At 41.7% G+C, this 25,304-nt stretch overlaps 1 protein-coding gene across 2 annotated transcripts in view; it reads right to left on the bottom strand.

Annotated features, from left to right (window-relative positions):
- fndc4a (fibronectin type III domain containing 4a) overlaps window positions 1-25,304 on the bottom strand; it is a 212,218-nt gene that overhangs the window by 100,063 nt on the left and 86,851 nt on the right. For both annotated transcript variants that reach the window (XM_073057187.1, XM_073057186.1), the window contains exon 3: window positions 2,052-2,256. In XM_073057187.1, coding sequence (XP_072913288.1) covers window positions 2,052-2,256 — 205 coding nt within the window. The remainder of the gene's footprint in view (window positions 1-2,051; window positions 2,257-25,304) is intronic.

The following is a 25,304-nucleotide window of genomic DNA, read 5'->3' as shown; positions in this document are numbered from 1 at the left end:
TGATGATGCAAAGATCATCGCCAGAGGTTCAGCAATCTCCTCCTCGCCTAGGGTACAACCCGTCCGTGCTCCAGCACATACTCTTCCTGAATATCTACATGCTCAAGCTTTTCAGTCCGCTGCAAATCATTCCTACAATCACCAAGATTTGGGCTGCAGGGATTTTGTGTGTGTTGTTGTTTGAATTTCCAACATCTGCAGATTTCCTCGTGTCCTGCCTGATAGTCTCATATTTCCCCTTACTCCAATTAAACGTTTCCCTAATTTGTCTGTTTCTATTCCTCTCCAATGCTATGGTAAAGGAGATAGAATTGTGATCACTATCTGCAAAATGCTCTCCCATTGAGAGATCTGACATCTGACCAGGTTCATTTTACCAGATCAAATACAGTCTCTCCTCTTGTAGGCTTATCTGTAGCCTTATAGAGGACACATTAAAAAACGAAATTCATTCTCTATGATAATACATTCCCAAAATTAACTCTGTTTCTTTTCACTTCGACTAAACAATGTTTCCTTCAGCTAAGATTTAGTGCACAATTATCTCACGTTTATTGAACAGACCAAAGAACACTTTATTCTACAGGGAAGTAATTACTTCAGTGGCCATATGCCTGTTAGTCGCTGGGAAAATGATAACCAATGAAAATGTTTCTTGTGTCAGCAAGGCATAAAATGTAAAGAAGCTGTTTTCAAAATAATTCTGTCAAACTATAGAGAACAGTGGCCATTTTATTAGGTACACCAGAATATCTGCTGGTTAATGCCAATATCTAATCAGCAAGTCATGTGACAGCAACTCAATGCATAAAAGCATGCAGACATGGCTGACAGGTTCATTTGCTGTTCAGATCAAACAGCTGAATGGGGAAGAAATATCATCTCAGTGACTTTGACCGTGGAATGATTTTTTTTTTGCCAGACCGGCTGGTTTGAGTATCTCAGAAACTGCTGATCTCCTAAGGTTTTCACGCACAGAAGTCTTTAGAGTTTACAGAGAATCGTATGGAAAACAAAAAACATCTAGTGAGAGACAGTTCAGTGGGCAACAACACCTTGCTCATGAGAAAGGCCAGGTTGGCTCAAGCTGACAGGAAGGCAACAGTAACTCAAGTAGCCATGCGTTACAACAGCAGTTCGGGCAGGTGGGGCTCGTCAGCCTTGGATGGCAGCCCACCTAGGAGAAGGAAAACTCTGATTTTATACCTCCGCTGCCTTGCAGCCATACCCATCCATGGGAAAGGCTTCAGGAGTAAACCACGACGAAGAAATCTGGAGCCGGGGCCCCTAAGGCAGTTTGATGATGTTTATAAATTCACTCTGGTAACCTCTGGTGCCAAGCTGTATCAGCGCTTGCCCTTCCCTTGGACTACATCAGTGACGTGGAGAGGGGGAGCCCGCTGCATGGGCCACAGCCGGCTCTTCAAATCTTCCAGCCCAGGCTTGCACCCTGCAGAGGAGACAGTCCACCAGAGGCGCAAATCCACGATCCCCTGGGATCGACGGCTGCCTACTACAACCGTGGTGAATCTCTCCCACATAGATTTCTTGTCATTGTCAGACATGCTGGACAACCTCCATACAACAGTGATGTGCAGAGCAGCATCTCTGAATGCACAACACATTGAACCTTGAAATGGATGGGCTACAGCAGCAGAAGATCACAAACACATAGATACACACTCACCGGCCACTTTATTCGGTGCCTCCTGTACCTAATTAAATGGTCACTGAGTGCATATTAAACTGTCTTCTTACAACACTTGAACAGAATTTCAAAGAATGTGGTTCCCTTAGTGATTGATATAGCACTTAGTTTAAAGACCTAGAAATACTTTACAAGCCACTATTCCCAGATAACTCTGCTTACATTCACAAAAATGCATGGAAGTATTTGCAGTGACAGTGTGAATAACACTTTAGTCATCATATTAGAATGTGCAGATAGCTGCACCATTAGGATGCTCCCCTGTGTATAACTGATAGGTTGCCAGAGAACATTAAAGTACATGGCAGAAAGCCAGGGTAAATAATAAATTAAGAGATCTCACCTTTGTTCGAGCTATTTGATGGCACCCAATCAGTTTCCTTTAGAGTTCTGAATTGGACACGCTTGCTGGCCCGGCTTTCCCCGTTCAGGCCAATTGACTGAACTTGGATCACGTACTCTGTATCTTCCTCTAAGTCCCACAGCACACATGCCCGGTTCGTCGTATTCACTTCACGGATTGACCTTTGCATCTGACCATCTTTGCGCTGCATCAAACAGCAAATGAAAAAAAAAATGAGCTGACGATAAATAAACTTGTGACCATGATTAAAATTCAACACACTTTTTATACACAAAAAATAATCGTTTTACAGGATTTTAAATAATGACAGACTACAGCAAGCCTCCGGCAAAGGTTGCCAAATAAAGCCCAAGAATTCCCACGTAAGACATCAAAGCAAGAAGGATTCAGAAATTAACCTAATTATTGTGCATCACGCACAATATGCTGGAGGAACTCAGTGGAAAAGAGTAACAACATTTTATGTCAAGACCCTTCACCAGGACGTCAGCTTGAAACGTTGACTGTTTACTCTTTTCCATAGATGCTGCCTGGCCTGCTGAATTCCTCCAGCATTTTGTGAGTGTTGCTTGGATTTCCAGCATCTGCAGATCTTCTCTTTTGTATTTTCTGTTTATTAATAAAAACAGGATGATAAAAATATGGTGCACGATTTTCATGGATGCCCACCTCTTGGGAAGGAGGGCTGCGGAGTCTGACTCTTGCTCACGTGTGGTAGTCCTGATATTAGGCTTCAGGCCTTATTTCCTTGGATGCAACAGTTTAAAAAAAAACCTAGGTTTCAGGATGCTGATGACTGGGTCACTGTCAGGCAAGGAAAGGGAAATAGGCAGCTAGTGCAGAGTACCCCTGTGGCCATTCGCCTCAATAATAAGTATACCATTGTGGATGACCTACGGGGGGGCTGGGGAGGAGGGGGCTAAGATGCAGCAACCAGGTGTCTGGTACTGTTGCACAGAAGAGAAGAGAGCCGAAGAGGACCGCAGTAATGATAAGAGATTCCATAAGTAGAGGAATTGAAATGAGATTCTATGGACGCGAATGATACGTTGCCTCTCAAGTGCCAGAGTCAGAGATGTCTCAGATCAGGTTTATGGCACTCTCCAGGGTGAGAGTGAGCAGCCATTAGTCATGGAACATATTGACACGAATGATATAGGTAGAAAGGGTGAGGAGGTCCTGAAGAGAAATCTTTTGACTGCTGCCTGTATCACATACCAGTGAGGGCAAGAATAAATGATTTGGCAAATAAATGCTTGCCTGAGGATGTGATGCAGGGGGCAGGGGTTCAGATTTCTGGATCATGGGGATCTCTTTTGGGAAAGATACGACCTGTACAAAAGGGATGGGTTACACCTGAGCATGAGAGGGGGTTAATATCCTTGCAGGCAGGTTTGCTAGAGCTGTTCAGAAGAGCTCTTGGCAGGGGAATGAGGACTGGAATGATTGGGCTGAGGATGAGATAGTTGATTTACAAACAAAGACTGTACAGAGACTGCTAGCAAGAAGAGGCTGTTGATAGGGCAAAATTGCATTCAACAGGATGAGTTGCAATGTAAAAGGGGGACAAAATAGAAAAGGGTGATGAATAAATACAGTACTGAAGGTGTTATATTTGAATGCATGCAGTATACGGAATAAGGTAGATGAACTTGCAGCACAGTTACAGATTGGTATGTATGACGTTGTGGGCATCACCAAATCGTGGCTAAGAGATTATAGCTGGGAGCTTAACGACCATGGACACACATTGTATCGAAAGGACAGACAGGTAGGCAGAGGGGTTGAGGTTGCTCTGATGGTAAAAAATGAAATCAAATCACTAGAAAGAGGTGACATGGGATCAGAAGGTGTAGAATCATTATGAGTAGATCTAAGAAACTGCAAGGGAAAAAGACCCTGATGGGAGTTACATACAGATATCTGAACTGCAGCAAAGATGTGGTCGACAATTTACAACAGAAGATTGAAAAGGCATGTCAAAAGGGTGTGACAGAAGTCGTTGACGAGGATAGCTTGGACCCAAATGCTGGAATACCTAAGGCTAGGATCGAAACACGGTTTCAAACTGGATCGAGAATCTGAGAACACAACAGCACTAGGCAAAATCATGGGTAGGCTTATGATTGAGCAGCAAACCTCAGTTCAGGTGCTCCTTAAATGCTCAATATTTGGTGCCAAAAACATGATCACCAATTAGCAGGACTGTCCTGAATTTTTCAAGAGGCCAAGCCAGCTATCCATACCCCAGAAAGTTAGAGCATCTAAACCTTAGAAGCTGGCACAGATGGGTGTGTGTTGTAATAAAGGGCAATGTTACGATAGTCATATAGTCAAATTTCAATATGCAGGTAGACTGGGAAAATCAGGTTGGTGCTGCATAACAACAGGAGGAATTTGTAGAACGCCTACAAGATGACTTTTTAGAGCAGCTTGTGGTTGAGCCTATAAGGGATCAGCTTTTTTGGATTAGGTGTTGTCCAATGAACTGGAATTGATTTGAGAGTTTAAGGTAAAAGAACACTTAGAGATAGGTGATCATAATATGATAGAATTCACCCTGCAACTGGAGAAAGAGAAGCCAAAGTCAGATATATCAGTATTACAGTGAAGTAATGGGAATTACAAAGACATGAGAGAGGAGCTGGCCAAAGTTGATTGGTAGGGGTCACAAGCCAAGTTGATGGCAGGGCAGCAATGGCGGAGTATCTGGGAGCAATTCAGAAGGCACAGGATAGATATATCGCAAAGAAGTATTACATAGAAACATAGAAATCCTACAGCACAATACAGACCCTTCGGCCCGCAAAGTTGTGCCGATTATGTACCTACCTTAGAAATTACTAGGCTTACCCATAGCCCTCTATTTTCCTAAACCCCATATACCTCTCCAAAAGTCTTTTAATAGGCCCTATCGTATCTGCCTCCACCACAGTTGCCCGCAGCCCATTCCACACACTCATCATTCTCTGAGTAAAAATCTTACCCTTGACATCTCCTCTGTCGCTACTCCCCAGCACCTTAAACATGTGTTCCCTTGTGGCAACCATTTCAGCCCTGGGAAAAAGCCTCTGACTATTCACATGATCAATGCCTCTCATCATCTTATACACCTCTATCAGATCACCTCTCATCCTACATTGCTCCAAGGAGAAAAGGCTCAATCAACCTGTTTTCATAAGGCATACGCCCCAATCCAGGCAACATCCTTGTAAATCTCCTCTGCACCCTTTCTATGGCTTCCACATCCTTCCTCTAGTGAGGCGACCAGAACTGAGCACAGTACTCTAAGTGGGGTCTGACCAGTGTCCTATATTACCAACATTATATTAGCAACTTATATTAGCAACATTACCTTTCGGCTCCTAAATTCAATTCCATTATTAATGAAGGCCTATACACCATACGCCTTCTTAACCACAGAGTCAACCTGCGCAGCTGCTTTGAGCATCCTATGGACTCGGACCCCAAGATCCCTCTGATCTTCCACATTGTAAGAGCCTTATCATTAATACTATAGTCTGCCATCATATTTGACCTACCAAAATGAATCTCTTTGCACTTATCAGGGTTGAACTCCATCTGCCACTTCTCAGCCCAGTTTTGCATCCTATCAATGTCCTGCTGCAACCTCTGGCAGCCCTTCACACTATCCACAACACCTCCAACCTTTGTGTCATCAGAAAACTTACTGACCCATCCCTCCTCTCCCTCATCCAAGTCATTTATAAAAATCACAAAGAGTAAGGGTCCCAGAACAGATCCCTAAGGCACACCACTGGTCACCAACCTCCATGCAGAATATGACCCATCTACAACCACTCGTTGCCTTCTGTGGGCAACCAAGTTCTCAATCCACAAAGCAATGTCCCCTTGGATCCCATGCCTCTTTACTTTCTCAATAAGCCTTGCATGGGGTACCTTATCAAATGCCTTGCTAAAATCCATGTACACTACATCTACTGCTCTACCTTCATCAATGTGTTTAGTCATATCCTCCAAAAATTCAATCAGGTAACCTGCCTTTGACAAAGCCACACTGACTATTCCTAATCATATTATACCTCTCCAAATGTTCATAAATCCTGCCTCTCAGGATCTTCTACAGGCAGGATGAGCAACCATGGCTGAATAGAAGTCAAAGTCAACATAAAAGCCAAGAGAGGGCATATAATTGAGCAAAAATTAGTGGGAAGTTAGAGGATTTGGAAGCTTTTAAAAAACAACAGAAGACAACTAAAAAAGTCATAAAGAAGGAAAAGATAGAATACGAAAGTAAGCTAACCAATAATATTAAAGAGGATACCAGAGGTTTCTACAGATACATAAGGTGTAAAAGAGAGATGAGAGTAGATATCAGACCATTGAAAAATGATGCTGGAGAAGTAATAATGGAAGAAAGTGAAATGGTGGATGAACTGCATCAGTATTTTGCTTCAGTCTTTACTGTGGAAGACAGCAATATGATGGAGGTTCAATAGTGTCATGGGTCAGAAGTATGTGAAGTTGCCATTACTAGGGAAAGGTTCTTGGGAAACTGAAGGGCCTGAAGGTAGATAAGTCACCTGGACCAGAGTTCAGAAAGAGGTGTCTGAAGAGATTGCGGAGGCATTAGTATTGATCTTTCAAAAATCAAATGATTCTGGAATGATTCCGGGGAAATGGAAAATTGCAAATGGCACTCCACTCTTCAAAAAGGGAAAGAGGCAGAAGAAAGGAAATTATGGGCTAGTTAGTCTGACCTCAGTGGTTGGGAAGATGCTGGAGTCGATTATTAAGGCTATGGTTTCAAGGTATGGAGGCACATGATAAAATAGGCTGAAGCCAGCATAGTTCCTTTAAGGAAAAATCTTGTTTAAGAAATCTGTTGGAATTCTTCGAAGAAATAACAAGCAGGAGAGACAAAGGAGAATTGGTGAATGTTGTGTACTTGGATTTTCAGAAGGCTTTTGACCAGGTGCCATATGAGGCTGCTTAACAAGTTAAGAAGCCATGGTATTACAGGAAAGATTCTAGCATGGATAGAGCATTGGCTGAATGGCAGGAAGCAAAGAGTGGAAATAAAGGGAGCCTTTTCTAGTTCACTTCAGGTGACTAGTAGTGTCCACAGGGGTCTGTGTTAGGATCACTTCTTTTTACTTTGTATGCCAATGATTTGGATGACAGAAATGATGGCTTTGTGGCCAAGTTTGAGGACAGTACAAAGATACATAGAGGGGCAGGTAGTGTGAAGAAGCAGACAAACTACAGAAGGACGTAGATTCGGAGAATGGACAAAGAAGATGCAGATGGAATATAGTGTCAGAAAGTGTATGGTCTTGCACTTTGGTAGTCCATTTAGACTATTTTCTAAATGGAGAGAAAATTGAAAAATATGAGATTCAAAGGAACTTAAGAGTCCTTGTGCAGGATTCCCAAAAGGTTAATTTGCAGGTTGAGTTGGTGGTAAGGAAGGTAAATGTGATGTTAGCATTCATTTCAAGAGGTCTAGAATATAAAAGCAAATGTGTAATGTTGAGACTTAATAAAGCACTGGTGAGGCCTCACTTGGAGTATTGTGAGCAGGTTTGGACACCTTATCTTAGAAGGGATGTGCTGAAACTGCAGAGGGTTCAAAGGAGATTCACGGAAATTATTCCAGGATTGAAAGGCTTATCATATGAAGAGCATTTGATGGCTCTGGGTCTGTACTCGCTAGATTTCAGAAGAATGAGTGAAGGATCTCATTGAAACCAATTGAGTGGTGAAAGGCTTTGATAGAGTGGATGTGGATGGCGGGAGAGTCTAAGATCAGGGAGCACAGCCACAAAATAAAGGGGCGTCCTTCTAGAATGAACATGAGGAGGAATTTCTTTAGCCAGAAGGTGGTGAATCTGTGGAATTCATTGCCACGGGCAGCTGTGGAGGCCAAGTCTTTATGTATATTTAATGCAGAGATTGATGGATTTTTGATTAGTCAGGGCATGAGGGAATACGGGAAGAAGGGCGGAGATTGGGGCTGAGAGGGAAATGGATTAGCCATGATGAAATGGCGGAATAGACTCTATAGGCCAAATGGCTTAATTCTGTTCCTGTATAATGTAATAGAAAAATGCATACAGTGCATTCTACCTGTATCCACAGCCTTTTCACAGCTTACCATAAGAGAGTCCATTTTGGAATGACTGCATGCTTCAGTAAAATATTTAAAATGGCTACAATGCTGCAATTGAGAGGTTGGTTTGATATTCACTGCTGTTGCATGGGCTTCCCTGCCAATCCAACCATGAAAGGCATCCAGGCGATGCCACCCCAAAATGGAAGCTATCCTGCTTTGGAAGAGGAGCAGAAGCTGCCCACATCAAATCTGATGAGATACCTCTTCGCTGTTCCAATCATGTACCACTTCTTGGCGCCCCACTAAAACCTTGGACATTGAAACTTCACTTCCTTTTATCGCGACTATTGATCTGTTCCTCTCCCAGATGCTCAGGGATGGTCATAAAGACTTTTGATCTATAGCCTCTTACTGCTGATTCCTCCTCCTGATCAGCCAGCTAGTTTTGTTGACAAGGGTGGGAGGGAGACTAAGGCCAACAAAATGGAAGGATTGTAGTTCAGTCAGTTGCCTCTGCCCAGAGAATTGTAAGATTCTTGGTTGCCTTCCTGTTTCCCTGGTACTTGTAAATATTGACTTAATTAGTGATACAGGTAGTTCAGCCATAGCAAATGTTTCCAAAGTGTGGATTGTTTCCATGACATGAATTTGACTGATGGATTGGGAACATTATTTGCATTACAGGGGCTCTATTGATTACAGCAAAATCATGACATGAAAACCTATTTAAATTTATGCTTTCCAACAACTGCAGCTTGTTCTACTATATCACAACTTTCTATATTGCGAGGTTTCTTAGGATAGAAAATTACTACAGAGCTGAAGATTCTAAACACTTAAATCACCCAAAGCAAATGCACCATTGCAACAGCTATCAGGGTCCTGGGGATGAGTGGTCCCTCTGTGCAGGTGAAGCTTCATTTGCCTTGAATCTCCAATCTGTCCATTTGTGGTGCCATGTTCAGTATGGGCCAGAGCCCCTCCGAGAAGGAAGGTTTGGGGGGGGATAGAGTACAGTTCCGCAGAAATCGACTGGGACATAATTCTACTGGGATATATATATGTATACCTAAGACTTTTGCATAGTACTGTATTTGTCAACGTGAAGCAGAAAGCATGTTTGTAAATCTGGTGAGAGCAAAGGAGTTTGAGAATGTTGAGGTTGGAGCGACTGCGGGAGGGGTATGGGACAGATGGCAGAGATGGAGTGCCAAGGTTGGCGACAATGGTACAATGTGATATATAAAACTACTACAGTACTGTGCAGGTCTTAGGCATCCTAGCTCTATATACGTGCCTAAGCCTGTTGCACAGTACTGTAGATTAATACACTTTCAGCACAGATTGCATGATTAAGCTTCTATTCCTTTGAGGTTAAAAGATTAAAGGGAGAACTAATTAGGCATTTAAAATAACTGAAAATTTACTCACTAAGTGTTTTTTAAAGAAATGTGGGCTGGAAAGAGCAGGGAAGTATCTCAAACTCTTAAGAAAGCTTTCTGCTGATTGTACTCACTTCTTGCCGTTGCAAAATTCTCTCACAGTGAAGAAGTCTCTCTATCTTGAATGGACAATCTCTTATTTTGAAATAATAACACCTCCGCCAAGGGAAACCTCAACTCCACATCTACCCCTGTAGGAATGAGATAATCTCTTATTCTTCTAATATCAAGAGGGTATACGCTGCTAAATATCTCCTCACCTGACAAGCCCACTATTCCAGAAATGAATCCAATAAATCTTCCCATCAGCCCTTGACCACAAATAGATCCTTCTTTAGATGCACCAGTCCTGTGCACCATATTCCAAATCTTCCCTCATCACAGCGCATCCATCATCGCAATGAGTCATCGATACTCTTGTATTCAAATCCTCTTGCACTGAAGGACATTAAATCTATATTCCTAATTGGTTGCTGGCTACATATTAACTCTCCGTGATTCCTGTATGAGGAAGCACAGCTTTCTTTGAACATTGGCATCTCTCAATTCCTCACCATTTGAAAAGAAACTTTGTGATTCTGCTTTTTTCCACCAAAAGCTTCACCTACATTTCTTTGTACTTTACATCCCATCTTCCATGTTCTTGTCCACTTACTTAAACAGTCTCTGTGTATCTCCCTGAAGCCACTCTGTATGCTCCCAGCACTGCATCATCAGCAAATGTGAGTAAATTGTATTTCATCCTTTCATTTAAATCATTGATTTCAACCACCTGGGTTCAAGCACTGTTCCCTGTGGCACCCCACGGTGCAAAAATTCCCATCATGAAATGACCCATTCATTCCTACTTTCACATGTTCTACCATGCTCCTTTATGCTCCTTTATCATTCTGAAGAGCTTGCTTTTTCTTTACATCACTACAGTTCAATATTCCATCCCATCTTGCTGCACATTTTTACCTCTTCCCTTCCTGCCATTCCAGGTGGAGCAGCAATTCACATACACTTCTTCCAGTTTAATCTACTGTGCTCACAATGTGATGTCCTCTACAATGGAACACCCAAAGGTCGATTGGGTGACGCTCATGGAACAACTATGCTCTACCAAGACATTAGCCCTGAACTTCCTTCTTCATGTCACCTGGATTCACTATCCTACTCACACTCTGACCTTTCTGCTTGCGACACCTGCACTGTTACAATGCAAGCTTGAGGAGCAACCGTTGAACTTCTGTCAGTGTGGATACCAGCCTAGGGAACTCAATATCGATTCCCCAACCTTAGCTGATTCACTCTTACTTTCTGACTTGATCAGAACAGGTCACTCCTGCCTACCATCATCTTGGCTCAGTTGTCATTTATCCTGCTGAACACCTCTCACAACTTCACCATTAGCAACACATTGTATAGACAAAGAGGCTTAAACTGAAGTTAACTTCCAGTTAAATAAAATGTAACCAAATATGTGTAATGAGTAAAGGAAAATAGAATAATGATTATCATGGAAAATTTCATCTGGTGACAGTTAAACTAACAGGAAGAGAGATAATGAAAAGAGTTTATGGAATGTAAGTCTTGCTATTCATGCAAGAGTCTATCCTCTTAAATAATACATAAAAAGCAATACACAGTAAACTAGAACAGATTATCAAAACATAGGGAGATATACAGGCAATAGCAATCAGCATTTAATATGTAAGAAAATAAAAAAAAGGTTGCAAATACAGCAAAGCCCAAGGTAAGAAAAATTTGATTTGGTAAAGACAGGGTTTTAGCCAATGAAAATCATAGGGACACATGGTTCATGGTTATTCAACGTTATGTTATGATTGCTGTTAGAAATAAACTTTCTAAATTGGAGACATGATCAAGTGAGTGATTTAATTAGTAAGTGCTCTAATATATAGAAAGCTATTAAAAATATAGGATGGTGAAAAAACTTTAGTACAGATAACTTTGTAATGGTACTTAGGAAATACCTACTAATAATTGTTAAATTTGAAAAAAGATCTAGTGCTTTCCCAGCGTGGATGTTGAATAAACTCTTCTCGGGATTCCAGCTGGGTATAGGTGTTTAACAGACGTTTCAATGACAAACTCTGCCTTCTTCATCAAAGATGATGCCTAAGCATGTCTAGTCCAGTGGTAATTATAACCCCCATAGTCCATCCCTCCTGCTTGGTTAGTCCTCATCCAATCAGGTTCTGTTCTCCCACCTTGTTTACAATCAAATTCTAGGTCTAAGAGCCAGACCTTCATCTTTGTTAAAATTCTTTTTCTCTGGTTTTAATTCAATGGCTTCCTTCACCAGGCGGTCCCAAAAGCCATTGGGGTGGCACGATGGTTTTGTGTCATCAAAGTTATTCTCTGGGTAACACAAACGGATACACCTCCTGTGTTTCTTGATGTGAGTTTCCACCGTGCATCCAGTCTGGCTGATATACGCTGCTCCACGTTCACAGGGAATCCTGTAAACGCCAGACGTCCTTAGTCCCAGGTCATCTTTGATCCACATAAGCTGGGATAAGAGCTTTCTTTCGGGTTTGTGGTTGGTATTAATCTGGTATTTCTTCAGGATCCTGGCAATCCTTCTTGGAGGACAGGAGGTGTTTCTGTTTGGAGAAATCGGCAGTAGCAGAACGTTGCATTTGCATTGACTTAGGATTGACTTTGACAGCACAAAGCTGCTGTGCCACACCAATGGCTTTTGGGACCACCTAGTAACGCAACCATTGAAGTAAAACTAGAAAAGCAGAATTTTAACAAAGACGCAAGTCTCACTGTAAGTATGAACAGAAATTCGATTGTAAACAAGGTGGGAGAGTGGAAATCAGATTCAATTAGGACTAACCAATAAGGAGGGATGAACTATGAGGGTATAAATACCACTGGTCTAGACATACCCAGGCATCATCCCTGAAGCAGGTGGCAGAAGCTGTCATTGATATGTTGATTATGATCAATACCTGTACCCAGATGGAAGCCCAAGAAGAGTTTATTCATCATATACACCAGGAAAGCACTAGATCATTTTTCATGGCAGTGTTTGGCATTGAAACGTCAGTTAAAATTGATACCTGTTCCCAGCTGGAAGCCTCAGAAGAGTTTAATCATGATTAGCAAATTTGTTAATTGGCATATCATTGATACAGATCAATTCATTGAATTAGGGTAGCAAAAGGTAAAACAATAATAGAGCGCAGGATAAAGTTACAGAGAAAATGCTGTGCAGGTAGACAATGAGGTGCAAGGTCATAATGAGGTAGATAGTGAGGTCAAGAGTCTAGCTTTTGTACTATGAAACCTTCCCACAGTCTTATAACAGCAGGATAGTAGCCTTGAGCCTGGTGTCCATGGTTTCAGGCATTTGTATCTACTGCCCAATGGGACGGAGGAGAAGACAGTATACTTATGGTGGGTGGGATCATTGATTATGGTGGTAAAATATGGAGGGGACCAGTTTCTGTGATGTGCTGAGCTGTGTCCACAGCTCTCTGTAGCTACTTGAGGTCATGGGCAGAGCAGTTACCAATCCAAGCATTTAGGCATCCAGACAGGATGCATTCTATGGTGCATCAATAAACGTTGGTGAGGGTCAAAGTGGACATGACAAATTCCTTTAGCTTCCTGAGAAAGTAGAGCATTTCTTGGTGGTGAGCTTGCTTGGCTGTGGCATCTAAGCCATTGGACCAGGATGAGCTAATGGTGATGTTCACTCCTTAGGAACTTGAAGTTTCCAAGTCTCTCAACCTCAGCACTGACAGTTGATATAAATAGGAGGATCGGCACTGTAGTGCCCAATTTTCTGAAGTCATTGTCATGACACCAGGTCATAAAACTCTTGTCTTCCTGTAGTCTTACTCATCACTATTTGAGATATGGCCCACTATGCTCATATCATCTGCATGTTTTGTCATTGGAGTCAGAGCAGAATCTGGCCATGTAGTGGCATATGTATAGGCAACAGAATAAATGGCGGAGGATGCAGCCTTGTGGCTCACCAGTGTTGAGGATAATCACGCTGGAGGTGCTTCTACAGATTGTAGTCTGTCAGTTAGGAAGTCAGGGATCCATTTACAAAGGCAGGTGTTGAGTCCCAGATCCAGGAGTTTGGAGTTGAGTTGGTTAGCAGAACAGAAATGTCAAAAAGTCAAGGTTCTCTTTCTAGAAATGGTCATGTTGGGACTTTATTTAGGAACACAATATGGTTTGATGCAGAAAAGAAGTTACTGCCCAAGGCCACAGTTAGACACCATAAATATAAATTAGTCACTAAATGCCAATGGGGAAATCAGGCAAAACTTCTTTCCCCTAGAGGTCTGAGTGTACAACGTGTTGGTATAAAAAGGCAGGTTTTTGTTTAATTTATCAATTCACTGGGTATAAATGTTGCTAGAGAGGCCAGCTTCTGTTTCTGAAGATTTACAAATAGAATTGCACATTGTGCAGTCATCACAATGATGATGAATCTCCCCACTTTTGACTTTATGTTAGAAGGAGGGTTATTGATGAAGCTGCTAAAGATGGTTGTGTCTAGTAAGCTATCTCGAAAAACTCCTACAGCTATGTCTTGTGACTGGGATGATTGACCTCTTGAATTGTAACTATTTTTCTTTGTGCAAAGTGCAGTAACAAGAATTATTGCATTCTTCCCTTGATACACAGTTTTACGAGGGTTGTTTGACGAATGATGAATCAAGTGCTTCCTTGATGTCAGGGACAGTCATCCGTGCTTCTCCATTGGAATTCAGCTCTTTGTCCATGCTTAGGATGTGGGTCTGGAGCAATGATCCCAAAGTGGGGCAGTGTGGTAGGGTACGAATTAGCGTGACACAATTACAGCTCGAGGCTCTCCAACGTTCAGAATTCAATTCCAGCGCCATCTGTAAAGAATTGGTATGTTCTCCGTGTAACCATGTGTGTTTCCTCCAGATGCTCCAGTTTCCTACCACAGCCCAAAGTCGTATGGGTTAGCAGGCTAGTTGGTCATTGTACATTGCCCTGTGATTAGGCTGGTGTTAAGAAGGTGGGTTGCAGGGTAGTGTGGCTCATTAGGTTGGAAGAAACTGTTCTAGATAAAATAAAATTAAAATTAAACTGTAACTAGGTCTCAATGAACAAATTACTGGTAGGTTCAGGTCCATGACACTGTTGATGACACATTTCCTGATGATTAAGAGTGGATCAATCAGTCGATAGTCAGAATGGATTTGATCTACATTTTGTGGAAAGGACATCAATCAACAATTTTCCAAAGTATTGGCTGGAGGGTATCCTGAAAATGCATGGCCTTAGGTGTGTCTATTTCTAAAGCATGTGTCTACCAGTTCCATCAGAATTGTGTTCAGTACTATTGCCCTATAGTACTCAGTGGTGTCAGTCATTCAAAGGGAAATTGGATCATCACAGAGAGAAAGATCTTTGGCATTGGAGAGGGTCCAGAGGAGGTTCATGAGAATGATCCTAGGAATGAAGAATATTTGATCGTTCTGTAGTTCTGGGCTTGTACTCACTGGAGGTTAGAAGAATGGTGGGGGGGGGGGTGCAGAATCTCATAAAAACCTATCAAATATAGATTGGCCTAGATAGAGTGGATGTAGAGAAGGTGTTTCCTATAGTGGGAGAGTCTAGGAGCAGAGGGCACAGCCTTAGAATAGAAGGTCGGCCCTTTAGAACAGATGAGGAGAAATTCCTTTAGTCAGAAGGTGGTAAATCTTTGGAATTCATTGCTACAGGTGCCGGTAGAAGCCAGGTGAGTGGGTATACTTAAAACAAAGGTTTATATTTTTTTTGATTGAAAAGGCTGCAAAGGTTACGATGAGAAGGTGGGAGGATGGGGTTGAGAGTGGGTTAATTCACTCTTGTACTTCATAAAGTGCCCTCTGAGTGTATGTCTCTGGTCTTCTACTGCTGTGGCCCATCCATGTCAAGGTGAGACATGATGCCCATTCAGTGATGCTCTTCTTTAGTAACACATGGTTATCTGAGTTACTGTTGCCTTCCTATCAGCTTGAACTACAGTAATTTGGCTGTTCTTCTCTGACCTCTCTCATTAACACAAGACATTTTCGCCCACAGAACTGCCGCTCACTGGATGTTTTTAGTTTTTTTGAACCAGTTTCTGTAAACTCCAGGGACTGTTGTGCGTGAAAATCACAGGGGATCAGCAATTTCTGAGATACTCAAACCACCTGGTCTGGCATCAACAATCATTTGCATTGATTTGCTGCCAGTTGATTGGCTGATTACACATTTGCATTAACAAACAGGTTTGGAGGTGTACCTAATAAAGTGGCCTCTGAGTGTAAATCAGCCATGATGGAATGGCAGAGCAGAAACAATGGGCTGAATGGTCTAATTCTGCTCTTATGTCTTACGGTCTCATGATCTTAAAACTGTATATCGATTGGGTTAAATTATGAAAGTATTTATGTGAGAATAATGTTGTATGATACTTTAAAGCTAACTATATTTTTGTGATCAATGTTGATATACTGCATGCTCTTCTTTTATAATGGCATTGACGAATAAAAGAAGTTTGATCTTGAGGCATCGATGGTTTTGAATAGATTTCTATCACTGAAATGTGCGTGACTAATCTAGAATTACTAATGAGGGTGTTTAGAAACGGAGGGGGAACATTCTGTTGGAGCACTGTGGGGATTACTGCCAGATGAGATTAGCCAAAGTCCTTTCTTGTGTCTCTTTACTAGTTGTGGTAGTGGAAAGTTAATTTATTATTGATATTTCTGATCGACAACCATGGAAAGAAAGGATCAACAGGAGAGCGAAAATAGAAGGACATGAATAATAATTTTGAGATAGCCACTATACTCCGAGACAGTGATGGAATGCTACTCAGTTATCCCGTCTCTAGTTATTTCACAATAGGATAGCATTAATTGAAAAGATAACTAGCAAGTGTTACCAACAAATCTAAAAATTGTTTGTTTGTCTCTCCTTCCCCCATCCAACTTATTAAAGCAATAATTTACAGCACCAGTACACAGAGTGTTATATAGTCACACAGCAGAAAACTGCTACAATGGGCAGAGGCTGATTTATTCTATCATAATAAATCAATCTGTTCCCACAGCACTTTAGATGAAAATATATTTTCCTACTATTTAAGGGATCTGTTCCTGAGCTCCGCACAGACCCACAAGGCGAGAAATAATACACAAGCCACAGTAAAATAATAATATATTGACAGAAATAGACAGATCAAATGTTATCATTCAGAGCTATGTTGGATAAACAGGATGAAGGGGATTGACAGAAAGGACATGAATCTGTCACTGTGAGGAACTGACTACAAACCAGCAACAGTGGGTGGTTAAAGCAGAAGCTGGAGTTAATGGCAGGCTGCTGCAGTGCATTGGGAGACTCAAGTGTGCATTGTGGAGCTCCTCACAACACAGCAGCAGCAAGGTGGGCTCATATCAGCGGAAGATCAGATGACAGAAATAAACTTGAAAGCTGATTTGAGTGATCCACAGAGAACAAGGATTATGCTACGTGTAAAATCACACACACCAGACACCTTTCTTGTATAACTGTCTTCAAGCTCAGGAAGGTCAGTCAGGTCAGAGAAACAGTGGGCTTTGACATGGATCCAGCTGCTGACAAGGAGAATCTGGGCCATTGCAAGCTGCTAGATAAAGGAACCAGCACTGTCACCTTCAGTCTCCCCAAGACCACTTCATTATTTTCCTATTCATGTAGTCTGACCTACCAGCCACTTCTAAAACACTTATGAAGATTGGACTCCACCAATGGGGAATGCCTGTTGGCTTCAAGCAACGGCTTGTGTTTGAAATTCATATCCTCCCTGGCCTTACGTAATGGAGAAGTGTGTAGTCACGTCCTGGATCCTGCCTCCATATCTCCAATTTCTATCTGAAATCAAAGCTGACACTTCCGTTTTAAAACAACTGAAAAGTCGTCACTGGTTACAACAGTCATTCATTGAGTCAAGAGTGGAGGAAGAGAATGGAGCTGGCAAGCAGAGCTAAAAGAAACAGCTTTCTCCAATATTGTAAGCAAATGAGAACATAAGAACATAAGAAATGCAAGCAGTAGTCATTCAAACCTTTGAGCTTGATTTTAAACCTTCATTTCAATTGAAACCTTCATTTCAGGAAGATCACGGCTGGCATTGTACCTCAACACCATTTTCATGCCTTAGCCCAAACTCTGGATTCCTTGAATATCCAGAAATGTATCAATCTCTTCAATCTGTGATAAGGAACTAAGCTCTGGAGCCCTATAGGGTAGATAGTTCCAAAGGTTCATCACCGAGTAAAGAAACATTCCATGTCAGTCCTAAAGGCTGAAGCTTTATCTTATTACAAACACATTAGCCAAGTGTTAGGTTTTCTGTAGTCCTTATGTTTTGCTATGTTTACCTCTCATTCTTATGAACTCTTCAGATCTCTCCTCAAACAATAGTCGCACAAACCGAGAAGCAGCCATTATACTTCTATATAGAGGTTCATTAGGTGAGAACGCTAAAACTGCACAAAACCGCAGGTGTGAGTTCACCAAGCTCATTTGTAATTATAAACAAAATTCAAGCTATTCAAATTCCCTTGCACAACGGTTAATGACAATATGTCTTCCAATCTGCTTGCTGAGCAGAGTGGGAGACATCATTCATGACGTTACTGGTCCTCAGAAAGACTTCAGAAAGGGTAGGACGAGGGACCAAAAAACAATACTCATTGAGGGATCAGCAGAGGAGAGAGTGAGCAACTTCAAATTCCCGAGTGTCAATATATTTGAGGACCTATATTTTTGAGGAGCATGCCTTATGCGAATAGGTTGAGTGAACTCGTCCTTTTCTCCTTGGAGCGACGGAGAATGAGAGGTGACCTGCTAGAGGTGTATAAGATGATGAGGGGCATTGATCGTGTGGATAGTCAGAGGCTTTTTCCCAGGGCTGAAATGATTGTCACAAGAGGACACAGGTTTAAGGTGCTGGGGAGTAGGTACAGAGGAGATGTCAGGGTTAAGTTTTTAACTCAGAGTGGTGAGCGCGTGGAATGGGGTGCCGGCAACGGTGGTGGAGGTGGAAACGATAGGGTCTTTTAAGAGACTTTTGGATAAGTACATGGAGTTTAGGAAAATAGAGGGCTATGGGTAAGCCTAGTAATTTCTAAGGTAGGGACATGTTCGGCACAACTTTGTGGGCCAAAAGGCCTGTATTGTGCTGTAGGTTTTCTATGTTCTATGTTCTAACCTGGATGCAACATATTGATGCAGCTATAAAGAAGACAAGACAGCGTCTATATTTCAGTCAGAGTTTGAGGAGCTTTGGTTTCTCAACTAAAAGACTTGAAAATTTCTACAAGTGTACTGTGGAGAGCATTCTGACTGGCTGCATCACCATCTGGCAGGGGTGGGGTGGGTCTACTGCACAAGCTTGAAGTAAGTTGCAGAAAAATGTAAAATTAGTCAGCTCCATCATGGGCAGTATCCTCCGTAATATCCAAGACATCTTCAAGGAGTGGTGCCTGAGGAACCAATAAGGATCCCCACCACCCACTCCATGCCTGCTTCTCCTTGTTACCATTGGGAAGAAGGTACAGAAACATGAAGGCACACGCTCAGGAAAGCTTCTTCCCCTCTGCCATCTGATTTCTAAATGGACATTGAACCCATGAACACTACCTTACTACTTTTTTGATTTCTGTTATTTTACACTACTTATGTTAACTTAAACTATTATCTACACACACAGTGGCATGCAAAAGTCTTGGCACCCCTGGTCAAAATTTCTGTTACTGTGAATAGCTAAGCAAATAAAAGATGACCTGATTTCCAAAAGGCATAACATCAAAGATGACACATTTCTTTAATATTTTATGCAAGATTACTTTTTTATTTCCATCTTTTACAGTTTCAAAATAACAAAAAAAGAAAAAGACCCGAAGCAAAAGTTTGGGCACCCTGCATGGTCAGTACTTAGTAACACCCCCTTTGGCAAGTATCACAGCTTGTAAATGCTTTCTGTAGCCAGCTAAGAGTCTTTCAGTTCTTCTTTGGTGGATTTTCGCCCATTCTTCCTTGCAAAAGGCTTCTAGTTCTGTGAGATTCTTGGGCCGTCTTGCATGCACTGCTCTTTTGAGGTCTATCCACAGATTTTCGATGATGTTTAGGTCGGGGGACTGTGAGGATCATGGCAAAACCTTCAGCTTGCGCCTCTTAAGGTAATCCATTGTGGATTTTGAGGTGTGTTTAGGATCATTATCCTGCTGTAGAAGATCCTTTCATCTTCAGCTCTTTTACAGATGGTGTGATGTTTGCTTCCAGAATTTGCTGGCATTTAATTGAATTCATTCTTCCCTCCACCAGCGAAATGTTCCCCATGCCACTGGCTGCAACACAAGCCCAAAGCATGATCGATCCACCCTCGTGCTTAGCAGCTGGAGAGGTGTTTTCATGAAACTCTGCACCCTTTTTTCTCCAAACATACCTTTGCTCATTGCGGCCAAAAAATTCTATTTTAACTTCATCAGTCCACAGGACTTGTTTCCAAAATGCATCAGGCTTGTTTAGATGTTCCTTTGCTCAGTTCTGGTCGCCTCACTACAGGAAAGATGTGGAAACCATAGAAAGGGTGCAGAGGAGATTTACAAGGATGTTGCCTGGATTGGGGAGCATGCCTTATGAGAATAGGTTGAGTGAACTCAGCCTTTTCTCCTTGGAGCGACGGAGGATGAGAGGTGACCTGATAGAGCTGTACAAGATAATGAGAGGCATTGATCATGTGGATAGTCAGAGGCTTCTTCCCAGGATTGAAATGGCTAGCATGAGAGGGCATAGTTTTAAGATGCTTGGAAGTAGGTACAGAGGAAATGTCAGGGTAAGTTTTTTACGCAAAGAGTGGTGAGTGCGTGGAATGGGTTGCCTTTTAAGAGACTCCTGGATGGATACATGGAGCTTAGAAAAATAGAGGGCTATAGGTAAGCCTAAGTAGTTCTAAGGTGAGGACGTGTTCGGCACAGCCAAAGGGCCTGTATTGTGCTGTAGGTTCTCTGTGTTTCTATGTATACTGCTTTACAACATTGAATCACAGTGGATTTAATTTGGCTTTTTTTGACACTGATCAACAGAAAAAAGTCTCTTTCATGTCAAGTAAAAACAGATCTCTACAAAGTGATTTAAATTAATTACAAATTTAAGACACAAAATAATTGATAGCATAAGTATTCACCCCTTTTAATGTGACACACCAAATCATCACTGATATAGCCAATTGGATTTAGATGTCACGTAATTAGTTAAATGGAGATCTGATTTCAGAGACCTATGTGCAGTCAAGGTTTTTCAACTGATCGTAGTAAAAATACACTTGTGTCTGGAAGGTCCAACTGTTGGTGAGTCAGTACCCAGGCAAAAACTACACTATGAAGACAAAAGAACACATCAAACAACTCCATGAAAAGGTTATTGAAAAACACAAGTCAGGATACAAGAAAATTTCCAAGTCACTGAATATCCCTTGGAGTACAGTTAAGTCAATCATCAAGAAATGGAAAGAAGATGGCACAGCTGTAAATCTGTCTAGAGCAGGCCACCCTCTAAAACTGAGTAACTGTGCAAAAAGGGACTAGTGAGGGAGGTCACCAAGAGCCCGGTGACAACTCTGGAGGAGTTTCAAGCTTCAGTAGCTGAGATGGAAGGACTGGGCATATAACTGTTGCCAGGGTGCTTTATGGGAGAGTGGCAAAGAGAAAGCCACTGTTGAAAAAAATTCACATGAATTCTTGGCTACAGTTTTCCAGAGGGCATGTGGGAGACTCTGAAATCATCAGAAAGAAAATTCTATGGTCTGATGAAAACAAAATTGAGCCATCAGACTAAACACTATGTTTGGCACAAGCCAAACACCACACATTGTCTAAAACACACCATTCCTACCATGAAGCATGGTGGTGAATGCATCATGCCATGGGGATGCTTCACTGCAGCAGGCCCTGGAAGGCTCATGAAGGTAGAGGGTAAAATGAATGCAAAACAATACAGGGAAACCCAGGAAGAAAACCTGATGCAGTCTGCAAGAGAACTGTGATTTGGGAGATTTATTTTTCAGCAAGACAATGATCTAAAGCATAAAGCCAAAGCGACACAGAAATGGCTTAAGAACAGCAAAGTTAATGTCCTGGAGTGGCCAAGTCAGAGTCCAGACCTCAATCTAGAGTTGAAAAGGGCTGTTTACTCACGATCCCCATGCAAGCTGACAGAGCTTGAACAGTTTTGTAAAGAAGAATGGGGAAAAATTGAGGTGTCCAGATGTGCAAAGCAGATAGAGACCTATCCACATAGTTGGAAGCTGTAATTGCTGCCAATGGTATCTACTAAATACTGACATGAGTAACTATGCAATCAATTATTTTGTGCTTAATAATTGTAATAAATTTAGACCAATTTGTAGAAATTTGTTTTTGCTTTGACATGAAAGAGTATTTTCTGTTGATCAGTATCATAAAAAGCCAATTTAAATCCACTGTGATTCAATGTTGTACAACAATGAAGCAGGAAGACCTCCAAGGGGGTGGTGAATACTTTTTATAGGGACTGTACTCACTGTAATACTGATTTTTTTCTCTGTTTATTTATCATGTAGTTCACTGTACTGGTGCTGTAAAGTTAATGAATTTCACGACACATGCCAGAAATATTAAGTCTGATTCCGATTCTTTTCTGACACCTTTCTGTACATATCTCCTTGACGATGAATAGGCTGATGCCAGCGATGGATTGGGAAATTTTCACTACCTTCCTGAATGCCGCGGTCCAGAGCAGTGATGCAGCTTGTTGGGATTCTCTCCACTGCTCAACTGTAGAATATCTTGAGTATTGATGTGCTCTCTTCAGTCCCTTCAGAAAGTAGAGGCATTGGTGAGCTTTCCTGACTATGTCAATTACTTACATGAGAGATTGTGTGAGATGAGCACTCCCAGATGTTTGAAACTGCTAACACTTTCCACTGCTGTGCCACTGATGTAAAAAAGGGCATGAGTGACGGGAGTACTCCTGAAGACAATAACCATCTCCTTCATCTTGTTGACATTGAAGAAGAGGCTATTCGCCTGGCACCAGGCCTCGACTTCCTTGACCTCCTCTCTGAAGGCAGTTGGTGATGAGCCCCACCACTGTCATGTCATTGACAACGTGGTCACTCGGGTGTTTGGCCGTGCAGTCATGTGTGAGTACAGTGTTCAGCAATGGGCTCAGCACACAGCCTGAATCTGGATGCTTCACAGCTTGCTATGGCAGCCGTTCTAACAAAGACTGCAAGAATTATAGAAGGTTTGGAATGCAGCGCAAACCTGAAAACAAACTAGCCTCTCCTCTACTAACTCTGTCTACACTTCCCACAGCCTCAGGAAAGCAGCCAACATAATCAAGGGCCCTCCCACCCTAGTCATTCTCTCTTCTCCCCTTTTCCATCAGGCAGAAGATATAAAAGCTTGAAAGCATGTACGACCTTAAGGACTTAAGGACAGCTTCTATCACACTGTTCACAGACTCTTTGTTGGACCTTTCATACATTAAAGAACTCTTCATGATGAAATGATCCTCTACATGATGAACTCCCGATCTGCCTTTGCGTGGTTTAGCTGCACAGCACTTTCTGTGCAACACCATATTCCGCATTGTTTTCTTTTAACTGCCTTGATGCACTTACACACAGTGTGATCTGACCAGATGTTATACAAGCAAAAGCTTTTCACTGAATCTTGGTACATATGCTCAATAAACCAACACAGTCATTATCAGCATAACACTGCTTTGTCAAATTCTTCCACTCACATCTTGAGTTTCACTCTGCAGGACAGTACTCCACGGAACTGGGCTCTGCATTAACTCCAATTGTTAGCTAAACCCTCCTGTCTTCAGGCAAGCTAAGATTACAGCGACCCGCACCAGAACCTGCCAATAGTGATTACTGTGTGGTAATTACCAGGGAATGAGTCCTCCAGTGGATATAAATGATCACACTACTTTGAAGAAAAGTAAGAGAACTATTCCTGATGTCCGAGCCAATAGTCACTACATCAGAAAACATGAGTGGAAAAAAACCAAATCTTCTGGCTATTAGTAACAATCAGATTCTCTTATGGTTTCAAGTGAATGTTTATTTCGATTACACTGATATTTCTTCAGCTGCTGATGCTGTTAGGATAGGGCTAGATGTGAAGTGAAAATCTGGGAAAGCTGGCAATCTGAAATAAAAACGGACAACAGGAAATATTCAGCGTCTTTGGTGAGAGAAACAGTTAACAGTTTGAAGTTGATGATTTGGCTGACCTTTCATCAGAACCAGGAAAAATTAGAAATAAAAGTTGTCCATTGATGCCAACCATATCACAGATATGTTCCCTGTGTTCTTTTCACTTAGTTCTGATGAATCATGATCAAATTGCAATATTAACTTTATTTCACTCTCCACAGAACCTGCTCGACCTCTTGAATATTTACAACATTTTCTATTATTAAACCAGAAATGAAAATCCAAGCTATTTTATTTCACAGCAAAATGAAGTTCTGAACTATAATAAGCTAATTTAATTGTGACAATTTATCTTCATAGCTTCAAAGCTTCTCGCTTTATTTTCCATTTTAATCCAAAAGAACACCAGTTACAGAGTTGGATCATTTGGCTCGACTCAGACAAGAAGACATTTAAAAGGTAAAGATAATAACTGTGGGGAGACCTGATTTTCAGGTCATTCAAGAGATATCAAGGCCTGGTTTAGAGAAAAAAAGGAGGTGCATAGCAGGTATAGGCAGTAGGAACCAATGAGGTGCTTATGTAGTATAAGAAATAAGACCATAAGAAAAAAAGCTTTGACTAGTGACCAATCCGGACATTGGAAGGAGGGCATTTCACACAGGTCCACTGCCCGAGTAGTGCAGTGGCCTTCGCTGCAACTTATTTCAAGCAGAAGTTGATAGATTCTTGATTGGTCAGGGCTTGAAGGGATACAGGAGGAATGCAGGAAGAGAGGAAAATTGAATCAGCCATGATGAAATGGGGGAGCAGACCAGAAGTGGCTAATGGACTAAATCTGCTCATACATCTTATGGTCATATGATATAGGAGCAGAATTATGCCATTTGGCCCATTGACTCTGCTTCGCTATTTCATCATGGCTGATCCACTGTTCCTCTCAGCCCCAATGTTCTGCATTCCACTTGAAATGAATGCTAATATTACATTTCTCTTCACCACAGACTTATTTGCAAATGAACCTTTAGGGAATCCTGTACATGGACTCCTAAGTCCCTTTGTGCCTCAGATTTTTGTATTTTCTCTCCATTTACAAAATAGTCAACCCTTTCATTTCTTCTACCAAAGTTCATGAACATGCACTTCCCGACACTGCATTCCATCTGCTATTTCTTTGCCTATTCATCTGATCTCTTTAGGTCCTTCTGTATCCTCTCTACTTCCTCAAAACTACCTGCCCTTCCACCTATCTTTCTATCTTCGGCAAAGATTGCAATAAAGCCATCAAGCCCATTGCCAAAATAATTGACATATAATGTAAAGGAGGTGGTCCCAACACAGGCCCCTGTTGAACACCACTAATCACTTGTAGCCAAACAGAAAAGGCTCCCTTTATTCCTACTTTTTGCCTCCAGCTAACCAGCCAGTGTTGGCGCGTGGCCTAGTGGGCA

This window comes from Hemitrygon akajei, chromosome 9 (assembly GCF_048418815.1).
Source record: "Hemitrygon akajei chromosome 9, sHemAka1.3, whole genome shotgun sequence".
Taxonomy (NCBI): Eukaryota; Metazoa; Chordata; class Chondrichthyes; order Myliobatiformes; family Dasyatidae; genus Hemitrygon; species Hemitrygon akajei.
Note: the sequence above shows the minus strand (reverse complement) of the source record. Positions and strands in the feature narration are given on the sequence as shown.